The sequence below is a fragment of the Heloderma suspectum genome, chromosome 15, assembly GCF_057233095.1.
Source record: "Heloderma suspectum isolate Gila_16-S chromosome 15, 16-S_ref, whole genome shotgun sequence".
Classification (NCBI taxonomy): Eukaryota; Metazoa; Chordata; class Lepidosauria; order Squamata; family Helodermatidae; genus Heloderma; species Heloderma suspectum.
Window position 1 is genome coordinate 22,362,605 of NC_139472.1, and position 17,520 is coordinate 22,380,124.

The window sequence follows — 17,520 nt, forward strand, 5'->3', positions numbered from 1 at the left end:
AGGGCCATACGGCTGTCCCCTTGCGGTGTGGTGCTCCCAGCTCAGGGGAATGGAGTGGACAGACCCCTCCCTTAAGGGGCTACAGGGGTGCACCTGGCGGGGGCTGTGCAGAGGGGTGCCAATGTGCATGGCTTCCTTCCAACGGGGCAGGCACAATGGCTGTCTACGTGTGCTTGAAGGCTTTGCTGTAACAATCTGAGGGCTGTTTCAACCCAGGTGAAGCCAGGACCGCTTGCTAGGCCTCATCTGGAGTACTGTGTCCAGTTCTGAGCTCCACACTTGAAGAAGGATGCAGACAAGCTGGAGAGGGTTCAGAGGAGGGCAACAAAGATGATCAGGGGACTGGAAACAAAGCCCTATGGGGAGAGACTGAAAGAACTGGGCATGTTTAGCTTTGAGAAGAGAAGACTGAGGGGAGATAGGATAGCGCTTTTCAAGTACTTGAAAGGTTGTCACAGAGAGATCTCTTCTCCATCATCCCAGAGTGCAGGTCACGGAATCATGGGCTCAAGTGACAGGAAACCAGATTCCGGCTGAACATCAGGAAAAACTTCCTGACTGTTAGAGTACTACGACAATGGAACCAATTACCTAGGGAGGTGGTGGGCTCTCCCACACTGGAGGCGTTCAAGACGAGGCTGGACAGCCACCTGTCAGGGATGCTCTGACTTGGATTCCTCCACTGAGCAGGGGGTTGGACTCGATGGCCTTGTAGGCCCCTTCCAACCCTACTATTCTATGACTCTAGTGTTACAGTAAAACTTTTTAAAAATGCAAACAACAACACTACCTTAAAGCAAGCCATGGCTCACGCAGCAGTGGCTCTCCTGTGGCCCCATGCCACGCAGCTCCTCCTGCTTCAGGAGGAACAAACCATCATGCCATGTCCCCCCACCCTTCCGCTGCTGCATCACTGCGTCTCCAGATGGCACATGGGCGTTACCCAGTTTATAGACGCAGCAGGATCAAATCTGCCTGGTGCCATTTCAAGCTGCAGGTAGGAGGTTGTTCATGTCCACAAACAGAGCTCCATGCACAGAGGAAAAAGAAAGCATGCCAGGGAAAAGGTGAAGCTGGACTCACTGGTATGTTGCATGCAAGGAGCACTCCTAAGAGCATCCAGACATGCCAGCCTCCGGCTGGAGTCAGAAGTGGTGCAGCCCAGAATTCATTTGATTGTGCTGAGTGGATAAACTAGCCCTCAAGATTCCCATGTCAGGGGGTCTTTTCTTCCTCCTCCACATATTATGCCTGTATCTCTGCAATACAAGCTGGGGTAATGCTGCCAGATTCTCTCAAAACCATGGCATCATAAACCCACTTCAAATCATGGTTTCAATCTCTGGTTCACAAGGGAACTGCTGTGGTTTGTGTTGGTGTACGTGGACCATACGAAAAGAACTAACATCAGGAAGTGGAGGGAGAAAACTGCTCAGAGGGCTGGAGGGAGGCGGGCAGCGCATGAGTGCGGAAGCATCGTTCGCTCCCCGTTTCTTCACCATGAGTGGGGCTGCTTTGTTTATGGGGGCAGAGGGCAGGAGTGCGCTCCCTGTTTGCTGTTCACCCTTGGCTCATGGGTTGAGTAACCCTTGCTTGAATGAATGGGCTCCATATTTGGGGGCAGTAATGGCCCCAAAATATAGAACAGCCTTTTTCCAGGCACAGTTCAGTGTTTTACCTTCCACAGTATTGGAAGGCCAGTGCCTGGGAATCTCAGTGGAACTGAGAGAATGCCCCTGCAACTCTGCGAGACTGAGACGATTTCTCATGTCTTGTTCTACTGTGGTTTCTATAAGGGACCTAGGGAACAATCGCTTCATCCTCGTTTCTGGATGCTCTGATGGATTTCTGCTTGCTTTCTGCTTGGACGGCTCTAATGCCAAGTTACATTAATGTGTGCTACATTTTTGAACACTGCTATTAACACCAGATCTCTAATGGTGGCAAACTAAGCAATACTCATGTTCTGAACAAGGCTCTTCCTGTTCTTTGTATTGGGTTCCCCACCAAGACAAGCTCATGGCACAGAATGATAAAGGAGCAGAGACTTCAGGGTCCCGCTCTTGAGGACTAGTGCAGTGAAGCGGTTGTAAGCTGGAAGGTCTCTGGCTCAAATCTCACCTCATCTACAAGCTCACTAAACAGCCTTTGGGAAAACACCTCTCTCAGCCTCCCCACTCTACCTGCTTCATCTGCAAACACACTGGCATATTTTACAGGGTAGCTGTAAAGATGACTGAGATAATGCCAATAAACCACTCCAAATGCTTGAAATGCTGCACAGAAATGCTAAGTAATGGCTTATTTTTCCTGAGTTACAGGGTCAAAATATGCTTTACTTGGGGGGGTGGGGTGATTAGGTCATAGTGGCACTCTACTTGTGTGGCATTTCTGGGGTGTAATGAACTCCTCAAATCCTGTTATTGCCCCCATTTCTCAGATGAGAATAGAGAGCACGTGACTTGACCAAGGCCACACCATACGTCCGCTGCAGAAGCCACCTTTGCTTCTTGCTTACTTATGACCCACTGTGCCATGGACAACCCAAAGGCAACAAAGCATGTAAAAACACTATTCGTCAAAGACAACAGGCTAATTATAAAACCAATTAAGGTCAACAGGTTAACAGCCATGGAGTAATGGCATAATTAACTTATGGAATTTGCTGGCACAAGATGCAGTTACGGCCACCTGGCTTGGATGGCTCTTTAAAACAGATTAGACCAGACTTCCCCAACCTGGCAACGTCCAGATGTGTTGGACTGCAACTTCCATCATTCACAGCTAGCCTGCTGGGAGCAACAGCAGTGGAGGGCCTTTAAGAGAATGCTGGACAAAACTGACCTTTCACCTGGTCCAGCAAGACTCTCCTTATATTTCTATAGATCCATCGATACAAACCTTTCCCCACAATTGTACCTGATTCTCTTTCACAAAGGTAATCTCAAATTTTATGGTGCATAAAGTTCTGCACTACAGGGTATGAATTTGCCTGACCTTTTTTTAGTGGATACTTAAGGTGGGAGATGGGACTTGAACCCAAATCCAAGGGTATGAGAGGGTCTTCAGTTTGCTTTCTTCAGGCACTTAGAGGAGACAAAGGATTTACCCAATTTGCGCCTCCTGGTTCCAAAACATAATTTGCAGTCCGAAATCCGTACATTCCCTAGCTTGCGACACGTTCCACCCAAAATAAATGTTTGACAATATGTGCACATTTGAAAAATGCACAAAGAAAAATATGCACTTTTCCAAAATGAGCATAAGCACACCTCAGTCAATGCACACGCCCCCAAAATGTGTACTTTTAAAAATGCACATTAAAAATCATGCATTAATCCATAGATTAGAAAAAAATGTGTGCATGTTCAGATTAAAAAACAACAACGTAAGCTCACACCTAAATGGAACAGAATGAGCTTGACATAAAAAAACCAGTAATCTTGGCAAGTCTGAGATGGAGACATCCCCCGCCTCCTGCCCATCCCTCCAGGTGCATGGGGTGAATTTCCTTTGTGCTCTATACTCCCTCCCACAAAACCTACATGTTGCCCTAGAACAAAAATACAGACCCATCCTCAGAGCTCAAAGGTACAAGTTCTCTCTGCCCTTTCCTGATCCCTTCAATCTGATTCTGATCAGTCAGATGATGAGATAATGAGGGCTGAGTTGCCCATTCTATTTAGCAGCTGAACTGATCCCATTAACCATCAGTATGGCAGCGGGTGGCGGGGGGGTGGATGGACAGATGCCTGGCTTATGAGATCTATCTGGGTTTTTTTCTAGAACCCCAAGATCTGCCCACAGAGCCTAGTGCAAAAGGCACACACTGAGAATCCAAGAGTGCTGAGACCGTTTGTTTTGAAAAGAGTATCCAAAAACTAAATGGGGTTCACAGTCCTTCCACACACTCACACATCTATCCTGGTCAGCTCAAGCTTTCTTCATTTCAGCAGTATAGTTTTTGGCAGGGGAGGGGGGTCATTTTATTGTTGCTGTTGTTAAAGAACTGGGAATCAAAAACCCTGGCTGATCTGCTGGAAATCACTCAGAGATCTAGCAGTAGATTCAGATCAGCCTTCTGCTCCCCTTGGGATTATGGGACAATTGGGTGGGGTGGTTGCCTCTGCAATCAGGTATGGGGCAGTGGAAGATGGTGGCTCCTTTGTCAGTGGAGCGGTGAATCTGCTCCGGGTTTCAGCCAGAACCAGTCAGCACTCTAAAGAAGCGAAGCACCTTGGAGAGCTCCTTTAGAGTTCTGTCTGGTTCTGACTGAAACCTGGGGTGGATTCACTGCCCCACTGACAATGGAGGCACGAGCCTCCACTGGTATGGGAGCAAATATAGGATCCACCTAGCCTGTGGCCTTTAACACCCCCCACCCCGCCAAGGTGTTGGAGAAATCTGCAACAGATTAAAACGAAACCGGATTTCTATGACTCTGCCCCATGAAATCCAAAGAGGACTGTCTTTTCAGAGGCACACAGATTCTGTGGACTTGCAGACCACTTTTTAAACTGTCCCTAACTGTATGCAACTTTGGTCCTATAAAACTATGGAAGTTGTGTAAAGATATGGTAATGTATATGCCTTTTTTAAAACAACAACCCATTTTACATATCTCTGATGTCTCTTATTTAGTTAGTTACTACATTTCGACCCTGACTGCTCATTGGAAGGACAGATACTGAAGCTGAAGCTCAACTATTTTGGCCACCTAATGCGAAGAGAAAACTCCCTGGAAAAGACCCTGATGCTGGGAAGATCAAAGGCAAAAGGAGAAGGGAATGGCAGCGGATGAGATGCCTAGATAGCATCACTGATGCAATGAATATGGACTTGAGCACAGTCCGGGAGAGAGCGCAGGACAGGAAGGCCTGGCGTGCTACGGTCCATGGGGTCACGAAGAGTCAGACACGACTGAACTACTGAACAACAACAACAAACATTTCTACACTGCCCAATAGCTGAGCTCTCGGTGCGGTTCTTCAGCCTCTGCGGTGTAGCAATCTCTAGTTTTGTGCCCTCTGCTCATTGATTTTACACTGCCCTAAGAAACATACACAAAATTTTATGCACCAACAAATGATCCACAGATCTGATGAATTTTTTGCTGTCCTTTTCCAGACGGAGGGAAAAAATCTGCAACTGTCAATGAGCAGACAATGAAGAAAACCTGACAATCCTCAAAACACAAATTGAGTGGATTATACAAGTTCCTTACATCCCTACCCCACACTCAGCGATAAACTGGACTCCAATACTTGGAGCTCATAAACTGAACAACAGATCTCTAAAGGCCAAGGAAACATAAAGCTGACCCACACAACTGAACTTCGCACCAGATTCTGACATAGAATTGCTATTGCTGATCAAATATTGCAAACAGAACTTTCATCATCACCACCACCACCACAATATTATATTTATCATTTACAACACACTTAAACATTTACTGTGTGCTCCACAGAGACTAAAAACTTTAATCCTGATGTTCCCTGACCACAGATGTACAATCTAGAAGATGCGGCACAAACGGAAAAAGGAAGTGGAAAACAAGCAAACTTCGGTATCAGCTCTTGAAATTTAGATTAGTTTATCTCAAAAATGAAGTTTAGATCATCCAGATTTCCCCCCCTCTCATATTGCTGAGGGATGGGGAGGGAGTGCATTCAGGGCAGAGGTGAGATTTGAGCTAAAAACACGTTTTAGTCCCTCAGCAGGTCACTCCTCCACCATAAAGAAGAGCCTCTCCAGCAGATTTCACAGAACAGGCAGGACAATACATAAATAGACAGACAGGTCCAGGTGGTAGGACATGGTCCTGTAGATAACCTGGACCCCCAAAAGCCAGCATATGTTTAGCACAGCATATGTTTAGCACCACAGCACACACATTGGTGGACAGGGCATAATAGGAACCTGTGATGGGAACAGTGAGGTTTGGGGTTATGACAGAGCTGGTCACATTATCTGAAGGCAGCCAAATACCAGACAGACAGACAGACTCAGAAGGAAAACATGAGCAAGAGAAGGGGTGAATTGGCAAAAAAGTCACCCCCGTGAAGATATGCCAGAGCGATGTGGTCATCCCACAGCCACGCCTAGAGACACACACCTGGACACCCCGTGAGGCACGGATGCTGTTTCATTGTGCATAGCAGTGACACATGACCTCTCATCCAAGACTGATGCACGCTGAGGTGCATGATGCAGCCGTGTCTCACGCCTGCCTCATCTTCTCTTTGACATATGCCACAGCCTCCCTCCGCCGCCGTGTGCCATCCACACACACACCAAAGAGAGAGAGAGAGAATGAGAGCTCTCAGCACCACCAGGCCCAGCTCCTGTTAAGCAGGTGAAGTGACACAAAGGCAGAGGAGCAGGTGAGATGGGGTATTACCTGGCCTGCTCTGGCCCATGGGTCGAAGGAAGCTTCCTTCGCTAGTCTCCCTTGAGTTCCTTCCTTTGGACATGATCCAAATCCAGCCCAGCTCCACCACCCAGACAGGTAGGCAGAGCCAGAACGAGAACCACCCTCTAACCCTAACGGAGCATTTCCTGATCTCATTTGCTTCCTAACATCAAGGGAAATCACTCACTCCCCAGCTAATTTTAACTTGCTTAATTTTATAAAGGTGTCCCCAACCACTCGTGTCCGACTCTAGGGTGCGGCGCTCATCCCCGTTTCTAAGCCAAAGAGCCAGCGCTGTCCGAAGACGCTTCCGTGGCCATGTGGCCGGCATGACTGAACACCGAGGTGCATGGAACGCTGTTATCTTTCCCGCCGAGGCGGCACCTATTTATCTACTTGCAATTTCTTGCTTTCGAACTGCTAGGTTGGCAGGAGCTGGGACTGAAGACGGGAGCTCACTCCGTCACGCGGCACTCGGGTCTCGAACTGCTGTCCTGCCGACCTTCCGGTCTGCAGTTCAGCGTCTTAACCACTAAGCCACCACGGCTCAATTTTATATGTTTATATAATTTGGGGGGAGGAGTCTGAACCTCAATGGCAGAGCCCCTGGTCGGCATGTGGAAGATCCCAGGTTTAATCCAGGTAAAATTCCTGCCTGAATCCCTGGAGAGCCCTTGAGGTAGACAGTGTCAGCAATATCGGATGAGATGGACCAAGAATCGGATTCAGTATAAGGCAGCTTCCGAGGTTCCTAACCGCCCCCTCCCCGAATCTTTGATTTGAATCTTTGGAGCAGGCTACATATCGAAACAGACAAACCAGCGAATGATCCAAGCTGTTAACCCTTTGACTTCCTCGATCCCTTTCTTGAATCTGAGCAGCATTAGCAATCTGCCCTCCGTTCTGAATCGTGGCCACCTCTCCCGCCCCCAAACAGCCCTTCCCCTACTCACCAGGATGTCGGCACTTTCCCTGCGAAGTGACAGCTGCTCCAGCCGATCCAGAGAGGGGGTGCAAGGGAAGGACAGACTGACGCCCGGGGGACGCAGGATGGGCAAGCTCAAGGACCTGAAGTCCTTCACAGCCTGTTCCACTTTCAGTTCATCCCCAGGTTTGGCTGCCATACAGGGGGGAGAGGGAGAGAGGGAGAGGGAGAGGGAGAGAGAGAGGCGTTTCTCAACACTTGAACCCCCCAGGGAAACAGTTCCCAACCAGACCTGGTTAGGGGTGAATTCAGATGACAACTGTCCAAGGGGTGCCTTCAATAGCCAGGGCGTAAGCTACGCAGGGCTTTGAAGGTTAAGGCCAACGCCTTGAATTTCACCCTGAAAGAAAGTGGCACTCTTCTCCAGGGGTAGCCCCACGCAGAGCGCTTTGCAGTGGTCTAAACGTGATGTAATCAAGGCATAGATGACTGTTGCCAAGTCAGACCAGTTCAGGAAAGGTTGCAGCTGCTGCACCTAAAGTTGCACACTGTCTTAACTGCGTTATTGTTTTAGACTTTTTAACTGGTAGTAGCTAGTTTAATGGTTTAATAGTTTTTCAGCTGTTTATATTATGTATTGTTTTATACTGTTTAAATTTATTGCATTTGTACGCCTGAGACCTGAATGATATAGGGCGGGATACAAATGTTTTAAATTAATTAATTAATTGTGCAAACACACTCCTTGCCACCGGCACCGCCTGAAGATCCAGGGACAGCACAGGATCAGGGGGCACTCCCAAGCTAGCTACGGGCCTCATCCTTCAGGAGGTGAGCATCCCCTTCTGGAACAGGTTGAATCCATTGGAGGCTGGTGGCTCTGATGTCCATGGGGCAGTGAACCCGCTCCAGGTTTCAGTCAGAACTCTAAAGGAGCTATCCAAGGTACTTTGTGCCTTCGATAGTTCCGTCAGAGTTCTGGGTGGTTCTGACTGAAACCTGGAGCGGACAGTGGAGCCACCAGCCTCCGCTGATTGAATCCCACTCCCAAAGTCAGACTTCCTACTGCGAACAACGCCTCCGCCTTGTCTGGTCAGCTTTAATCTTACAATCCACTTGCTGCCCTGATTTCTGATTAGGTGCAGAAATGCTTAAGATCAGCTGGATCTGAATTCTCATTTTAAAACAGCGGTGCATGGCTTTTATCTTAATTTGGTTGATTTTATCACGTATAGCCTGCCTTGGATCCATGACCACAGAGAAAGGCAGCAAGATGAGTCAATGAGTAACCCGTCAGGGCACAGAGCAACCTTCCACCAACCTTTGGTTCCAGTAGTCCAAACTCATCTGGAGCATGGCAGGTTGGGGAAAGGCTGGCACAGAGCCACACCGCAGCCTACCTTTCACTCGCAGGTAGTGTCCCCCAAAGCGGTACGCCTCAAAGTTGAGCGAGAGGGGGGTGTTGGATTGATCCAGGTAAATGTCCACTTTAGGCAGGTCGATCCCTTTTCTCTCAAAGACCGGCAGCAGCACTTCTCTGGGTTTAAAAAACAAAATACACAGAGAGAAAATAAGTCGGTGCCAATCAATGGACACCCTGGAACAGTCACCCTGCAGCAGACATCCTGGGAGCAGGCTGGCTTAACGTTTACCCCAAAACACAGGCCCCTCCCTGGGTGCAGTGTGGACACGGGTGCAAACCGTGTGCCAAGGATCACCTAATATATTGGCACATATTGCAGTCAAGTAGAGTGTTCCTTCTTTTCAGTATGAAATAAGAAGGAATAGTAAATATGGAACAATAACGCTTTCACAACAGCAGACAAAAAGCCAGAAACTGACTTGCTGAGAGGCTTAGTGGGGGCAGCAGGTCAGGCAAGAGGGGCACTGTTACAGCTCCTCATTGGCTCTGTGTCTCTAGCTTAATACAATAAGGCTCATTCAGGCATTGAACGCTGTTGGTGCTGGAGGAGAACATCGGAGATGCATGAAACTGGAGATCGGCGGTTCTTTTGGTAGGTGTTTTCTACACAACATTTTCTGAGCAGGAGCAGTCTATCTGAGTAGTGAGGGTATAGGATGTCAGCAGCATGCTTGTCAGACATCTCAGTGCCTTTGCACTCAGAAGATGGAAACAGGATGACTTCATAAGTAGGGCCTTTTTTGTAGCAACACCCTGACTATGGAACTCTCTTCCTGTAGAGATTACGCCGTCCCACACACTGTTGTCATTTTGGCACCAATTAAAGACCTATTTATTTGTGCAGGCTTTGAGGCTATAGGCAAGTGCTTGGTTTTTTGATTGATTGGTTGATTGTGTTGATTTTGGGGGGTATTTTATTATATATTTCTGATTTTAGAGTCATGATTATATATAGTATACTGTGTTTAATGTAGGTTGTTAGCCACCCTGAGCTCTTTGTGAAGAAGATGGGATATCAATCAATCAATCAATCAATCATCAAATTGATCAATCAATAAATGAGTAATTGAGTAGGATCCTGCACCAAATGAATCTGAAACGATGGGTTTGGGAGCACCTGATCTGTCTCTGGATGAGCCCTTGGAATCACCGTGTCCCACCTAGTGCCTTACTGGAGCCTTCAAACACTGATGCCCCAACCACTATGCCCCCCGCCCACATCCTGGGCAAACTTGCTAACTGCCCTCCTTACCCCAGGGACTTCTTCTTCATGGCTGGCACAATCTCCATCTCGATGTCCACATTCAGATCAAACTTCAAGGTGAAGCATTCCTTACTGGGATCCTGCAGGAGAAATCCAGGTGCCTTTTGCAAGGTGCAGCTGCCAAATCCCTTCCCACCACCTCCCCTCACATGAGCCAGAATATGCCTCCTGCAGAAAGAAAGGTCCACGAGACCAGCCCCTGCAGGCTTCTAGTCCTCATGAATGTGGATGGCTTTAACACTGAGAAATCCCCTTCCTGCCAGAACTGAGCAAGGGGTGTGCAGGGTCTTGGGCTAGACGTGGCAACAAGCATGTGATACATACATCCAACCACAATGTTCTTCAGGCACAAGCCTCCTGAAACGAGGAGGCGCAGTCTGGTGTGTGGTGCGTTCATGCATGTGTGGGCGCTTTAATCACACACATTCGTGCATGCTACAGTCCATAAAAGAACCCCCCTCCCCAAACTGTATAAAACTGTTCATTGCTCACAAAGCTGGGACAGCGGTATTCTGAAACAGCCAGCAGAGTTGCCTGTGAACCTGGAAGCTTGATTTAGCCGTCAAGGCAAACAGCCATTGAGAGACTTATCCTACGAGGAAGCCCATGATGGCTGCCATCAGAGGAGCAGACTAGTGGGAGATGGATCCAAGTGTAAACCCCCCTGCCTGTGTGTACTGCAGGAACAGCGGTGCCCTACATCAAGGATGGCAAACTCCTATATTCTTGGGGATGGGAGTACTATCTCCAGAGAGTGGCATGGGGGCTCAATCTTACTGGAAAAGCCCACCCCGTCACGATGGCCAGGCTCCGATCTGGTTCCCACGTCACAGCGGCAAATCATGAACCCGATTTGCAGAGGTGCGAGCCAGTTCCAGTTTCTGTAAACAACCTCCGATTGGGGGTTGTGAGTGAAATGTGTGAACCCAGACGGCCAGGGAGCAAGAGCAAGAATGGACCAAGGGGTGAGCTCGGCTGGCCTCCTTACATCCGTGTGTCTCCTCCTGGCCTTCTTCTTGGGCAATTTCAGTGCTGAGCTCTTCTTGTCCCTGCAAGAGACAAGCAAGCAGACTGACGGATTGAAAGAGAAGGCCCTGTTCACGTCAGCAAATCCTCTCCCCCATGACTGCAGCATTTAATTTGACTGATGATTTGTTTGTTCATTTGTTCATTAAATTTGAATACCACCCAACTGGCAAATGCCCTCAGGGCGGTTTACAATCACAGAAAAAAACACACAAAAATAAAATAACAAAACATATACAACAATAAAAAATATCAAAGTAATACAATATTAAATATTTAAAACATTAAAGAGCCAGCAGGAAATGTATAATCAGAGCAACAGATTAAAGATTCAAGGCCTGCTGGAAAAGGAAGTTCTTAAACTGTAAATGTAAACAGTGAAGATGCCAGGCAAATCTCCCTTGGAAGCGGATTTCAAGATGGGGGCCACTACAGAGAAGGCTCTTTCCCTGGTAGCCCCCCCCCCCCGCACCGCCCCACTACACCATAGTGGCTGGCATCATCCAGAGAAGACCCTCCGAAGACAACCTGAGCAATCGGGCCAGAACATGGCTGGGGAAGGAAGGGAAATATCCCCCATCCCCCAGTGCAGGGAAGTTTCTGTCCCATCAGTTCCTGAATGGTTTAAAAGCCTTTACAGAATTCTCATCAAGCGACACATTTAGTGGAATCATGTAAGTACAGCACCTGACAGAATGTACCACTTTAGACCGGGGAGGGAGATTGCATGTTTGAATTCTCTCCCATGAAACAACTCTCCCCCTCAGAAAACCAGCTTGTCAGGCTAGAACTTTCCTCCTCGAGATGCTAGTTTTCTAGATGAAAGGGGTTTCCCCTCTGAATTAAGCACTCCCTGGGCTGACCTTCCCTACACTTACCCTTTCCCATCAATCATCCCATCCTCCTCCTCCTCCACGTCTGAGGCAGGGCTGGTGCGTGGCGGACATGACCGTGTGGAGACATTCCGTGCCAGGATAGAACCTGGGAGGCAGAAGGAGTCAGGTTACGGTGCATCCTGGCTCGATAGAGCTATCACTGGCTCATAGCCACAGTGGCTAATGGAGCCTCCAGCTTCAGCCACAATCTACCTTAGGGTAACAGAAGCTGGGGACATAAAACTGAGACGGCTCATGTCTTCCTGCCCCTGCCAGTGGGCTTCCAAGAAACAGGACGCTGGAACAGAATCCAGCAGGGTTCTTGATGTTCATATTCTCCATGGCAGTTAGGAATTGGACCTCCATGCACAGAGTGTTCCGTATACCTCTGAGTAGTGGTTGCTGGGTGGGCAGACAGCAGAAGGTGCCTATTGCTGCCAAGCCCTGGCTTGTGGGCTTGCCAGAGGCATCCCATTGGCCGGTGGGAGCTCCCAGGTGCTGGGCAAGAGGCACCCTTTGATTTGATCCAGCTGGACTCTTCTTATGTTCTTAAGGCCGATCTCACAGACATTAGCAGGAATTTCATATTTGGACTGGCTTTTAAAGGGCGAACTAATGAGCAATTTGAACCTGTTGTTATAAAACAGGAATCAGCAACGGGTCCAGAGGGCCAAAGCTGGCCAGTTAAAGAGCTCCAGCTTAGCCCGTGGGTGACAGAGGCTTAGAGAGAACCGAACTACGCACGGCGGATTATATTCTGAGTGGAGAATCTGGCCTTCCTGGACTGACGTCGCAATGCCTTTAGAGGCTGCCCTGGGCCACCCGCCACCTCTGCACTGTCCATGACACTCCATGAGCGCGCACGGCTCAGCCTTCATCACCTTGGGGAGGCAGGTCGAAGCGGATGTGTCCGTCAAAGTGCATGGCGCTGTGGAAGCGTCCGTCACACACTTCACACAAGTGAAGGGGTCCGTTGTGGTTCAGCTGCTGGCACTCGGCGTGGTGGCATACCTGGCAGGGCAGTGAGAAGGAGGAGAGAGAAGAGAGAAGAGAGAGAGAGATCAGTTAAACACAGTAGTCAAGACTTCCTGAGTTGTTCAGAGGGAAGGGAATTTTGGTAGGTGCAGCTTCTCACAGTGGGGAGGGGGAAACGTGACACTTGCTGAAATGCCTTCTTCTGCAGAGCTGTCCAAAGCAGAAAGGTCTTGTCCCGGTGTGGTCCTTGGCACCCAAGCTGCAAGCAGATTCCCTGAATGATAGCTGCCTTCCCCAACCTTGTACGGGCCAGACAGGGGCATTGCTAGGCAATAAATTTGGGGCCCAGGACCACAGGACACAAATGTGCATATGCTAACGTATATCTATGTTTGCAAATTTAGAAATAATTATTAGGATTGATTTAAATTTCACAGAAGACAAAGCCAGTCAGCTACTTTCCCACCTAAATCATCCTAAATCATCACAAATAAAAGCTTCCTTTGGCACCCAATGGAAGCTTTTTTCTAAGTTTGATTGCCACAAGGCAGGGGGGTCACAGAGCACAGGGAAGGTAGGATTAACCCTTTCTTCCCAAGCAGCAACATCCCTGGAAATCCCCCCCCCCCCGCCGCCGCTGCATGCAGCAATTAACCACAGAACAAACCTTCCAATGCACCAGCTGCAGTGTTTTTCATAAGCTTCATTGCCATGTTTGGGTGGGGAGGGAATCAGGGGGGAGGGGGGGTTGCAACAATTGGGCAGGGGAGGATTAACCCTTCCTACCTCAACTGTGATTCCTTCCCCACCCCTGAAATGTGTTTTTCAACGCACGCATGCCCGCACACGCACACACAAACACACTTTTGTCAATGAAACGTAGGAAAAAAATCCCACTGGCACCAATGAACACTCAGAGCTCTTGGAAATTGGTCTAGAGCCTTGAAAAACAGATTCAGGTCCAGGGTCACATGGACCCAGGCCAAGCAGCACCCCATACCTCCAGATGTTTTGGTCTACAACTCTGAGAATTCCTGACCATTTGCCCTGCTGGCTGGGGTTGATGGGGGCTGAAGTCCAAAACATATGGAAGGTCCCATGTTGGGCGAATCTGCCCTGTCACCCCTCTGTTGGAGAGGAAGAGAGATCTGAAGCATCCTCTGTTTGGCACTGCTTTTCCATTTTGTGAGCACCAGTTGCCAGAGCCGTGCTGAGCGAGATTTCCTTCGTCTACTTAGGTAGGATCCATCTCCCGCATGCCATACAGGGATTGTGCCCATGCTCTGTTTTAGCCACGCATCTTAGAAGCACATAACAGCAGAGGCCAGATCCTTCCCTGATGGCTGCTCACGTCTTTTCAAAGTGACAAATGGCTAACACAAACAAACATGTGACTATTCAAATCTAATAAACACAGGATCCCATCTGATTTTGAAAAAGGGAGTCATAACTAGTCACCTTTGGGGAAGGTTTATTTTTTAGAGCTGTCACACAAGTAAAGGAGTCTTTGGCAGTTAATCATTGGCCAATGTACCAACCAAATCTGCAATAAAAGAATACTTCTGAAGAAAAAAACAGTATTTTCTTTGTTTTTAGATGATGTATACACATGTTGCTGCAGAGACCATCTTAGATGATCTGTCTTCATGTGGGAGACAGAGGAAAGGAATGCTTCTTCTAACATGATGCCAGCTACTGACAGCTGTTGGAAGCACTTACAATAAAAATAATGTTACTTTAAAGAAAAATCTGCTGTCCTGTTCATTGAGGCACTTTCTATTACATTAACAGATTTTTACGGTACAATCCTATGCACGTTTAGACAGAAGAAAGGTCCTACAACTCTCAGCATGCCCCAGTCTGCGTGGCTGCCTGGGGCATGCTGGGAATTGTAGGACTTTTTCTTCCTGTCTAAACATGCATAGGATTGTACCCTTAATCAATTAATCAAAATTCCATCAGGCTGCAGCAAGGAAGATATGGGAAGGAGGATCAACAGCACAGAGAACAACAACTGGTTCCTCCTCTCCTTGAACTGTTTCCATTTCTTGCCTCCCCATCCTGTTTCCTTTTGTGTCGTGTCTTTTACATTGCAAGCATGCAGGCAAAGACAGTCTTATTACTGGTCTTTGAAATGCCAATCTGGGGGACTTTTTTAGCTAACAAACACAGTAAACGGGCTTTAAAGAAATAATTTATAAACATTATATCATGACCTGTTCTTCCTTTCAAAAGATCGGAGCTTCTCAGGAGTGTCTCCCATCCAGGCACTTAGCACTGGGTGCTCCAAGAGCATTTACTGGAGCAAACGTTTCTTGTCTTGCCTTGCTTACAAAAAAAAACACCCTTCCCTCTTCCTCCTGCTACCACACTTTGCAACTAATTGGGGAGAATTAAATTCCTTCTCGTCATTCTGTTGCACGATGCATCTTGGCCCTCCTTCAGGGTGCTTGGATGAGAACACCTCTCTCCACCAATAAGCCATACTTATTCATTTCGTTCACTAGGGATGCAATCCTATACATGTTTAGGGAGGAAAAAAGTCCTACAACTCCCAGAATGCCCCATGATGGGAATTGTAGGACTTTTTTCTGTCTAAACATGCATAGGTTTACACCCTAAATGTATTCAACACCTTTGTCTAAAAAAGGGTCAAGGCATATTCCAGAAGGGGTTTATTTTTATTTATTATTGCATTTCTAATCTGCCCCAAAACTAATGTTTTCTAGGCAGATTACAAACAGTTTAAAAAATAAAATGCCATAGAATTTTAGGGTGAAGCATACAAAGATTTAAAACAACTAAAAACAAAAATTACTAAAGCTTGGTAAAACTACTAGATCAAGAAGACCTATCATATATCATCAAATGCCTTGGAATAAAGTATTGACCTGGCGCAGAAAAGATGACAATACTGGCACCAGTGGACCCCGCTCGAGAGAGCTTTCCACAGTCAGGGAGAGGGCCACCACTGAGAAGGCCCTCTCCCTTGTTGCCAACTTCCGAACCTCCCTCAGAGGAGGGCCTCCGATATTGATCGAAACAGATGAGTGGGTTCATAACAGGAGAGACGCTGCATCAGGTGTTGCAGTCCTGAGGCATGTAAGGCTTTATAGGTCAAAACCAGCACTTTGATTTGGGTTCAGAATAGGGATGGTGGAGAATTCCGCCACGGACTCCAATGAGGCCGGATTCTAAAGAATCCAGCCCGCGGAGTCCGTAGTGGAATGGAACACTTACCTCTGCCTCCCTGTGGAAACCTCTTTCACCGGATCCTCTGGCTCCGGATTTCTAGCGATGCGGCCGCCATGCCATATCGCTGGCTGAAGGGGACTGACCGTGGACGCAAATGCCGTCCTGGATGCCATTAGCGGCCCTGTTTTTTCACGTGATAGGCTACACAAATATTTGCGTAGCCTATCGCGTGAATGAAAAGCGCGGACGCAAATGGCATCTAGGATGCCATTTGCGGCCATAAAGGCCTTAGTTTAAGCTAAATGCAGCCATTTATGGCTGCATTTACCTTAAACTAAGGCCTTTACGGCCGCAAAAAGTGTCCTGGACGCCATTTGCATCCGCCGTCAGTCAAGTCCCCTTCAGCCAGCGATACAGCATGGCGGCCGTATCGCTGGTGCTTCGGAGCCGGCTGGGGGCTCCGCAGAATCGCCGTAGAGCGGAGCCAGCTGAAGAGGATTCAGGGGGGAGGAACGGATCGCCTCCCCCCTGCGGGTGGATTCCCCATGGACTGGAAGGTAGGGAATCTGCCCATCCTTAGTTCAGAAATGTACTGACAGCCAGTGGAAGCACAGCACAATCATCGTTATATGCTCAGATCTTCTGGTCCCCATTTGCAACCTAGCTGCTGCATTTCTGAACCATCTTCAAAGGCAGCCCCACAACATAACTCATTGCAGTAATCTGACTTGGAGGTTATCAGAGCATTGACTGCTGAAGCAAACACAAGAGCATCAGTATAGCCCTGCTGGATCAGAGCAAGGGTCCGTCTACTCCAGCATTCTGTTCACACAGCGGCCAACCAGCTGCCCACGGGAAACCCACAAGCAGGACGGGAATGCAGCAGCACCCTCCCGCCCATGTTCCCCAGCAAATGGTGTACACAGGCAGACTGCCTCTGGTACTGGAGGCAGCATATAGTCATCAGGACTAGTCGCCTTCTCCAGGAATTTGTCTAATTCACTTTTAAAGCCATCCACATTGGTGGCCATCACTGTGTCTTGCGGCGGAGAATTCCACAGTTTCACTCTGTGCTGTGTGGAGAAGGGCTCCCTTTTATCTGTCCCGAATCTCCCACCAGTCCGCTTCATGGGATGACCCCACTGGGTTCTAGTATTATGTGAGAGGGAGAAAAATGTCTCCCTCTCCGCTTTCTCCACACCAGGCCTCATTTTGTGCACCTCTGTCATGCCCTTCCCTCACTCGCCTTTTCTCTAAGCTAAACAGCCCAGATGTTGCAACCTTTCCTCCCGGGGGAGTCGCTCCAGCCCCTCGATCATTTTAGTTGCCCTTTTCTGCCCCGTTTCCCACTCTACAATATCCTTCTTTAGGCGCAGTGACCAGAACTGTGCACAGCATCCCGAGCGTCGCCGCACCGTAGGT

At 48.3% G+C, this 17,520-nt stretch overlaps 1 protein-coding gene across 2 annotated transcripts in view; it reads right to left on the reverse strand.

Annotated features, from left to right (window-relative positions):
* PLEKHG5 (pleckstrin homology and RhoGEF domain containing G5) overlaps positions 1-17,520 on the reverse strand; it is a 103,373-nt gene that overhangs the window by 35,361 nt on the left and 50,492 nt on the right. For both annotated transcript variants that reach the window (XM_084822014.1, XM_084822013.1), the window contains 6 exons: positions 12,810-12,939; positions 11,932-12,034; positions 11,016-11,076; positions 10,016-10,107; positions 8,741-8,877; positions 7,369-7,532 (listed from right to left, as the gene is read on the reverse strand). In XM_084822014.1, coding sequence (XP_084678140.1) covers positions 7,369-7,532; positions 8,741-8,877; positions 10,016-10,107; positions 11,016-11,076; positions 11,932-12,034; positions 12,810-12,852 — 600 coding nt within the window. In that variant the 5' untranslated portion in view covers positions 12,853-12,939. The remainder of the gene's footprint in view (positions 1-7,368; positions 7,533-8,740; positions 8,878-10,015; positions 10,108-11,015; positions 11,077-11,931; positions 12,035-12,809; positions 12,940-17,520) is intronic.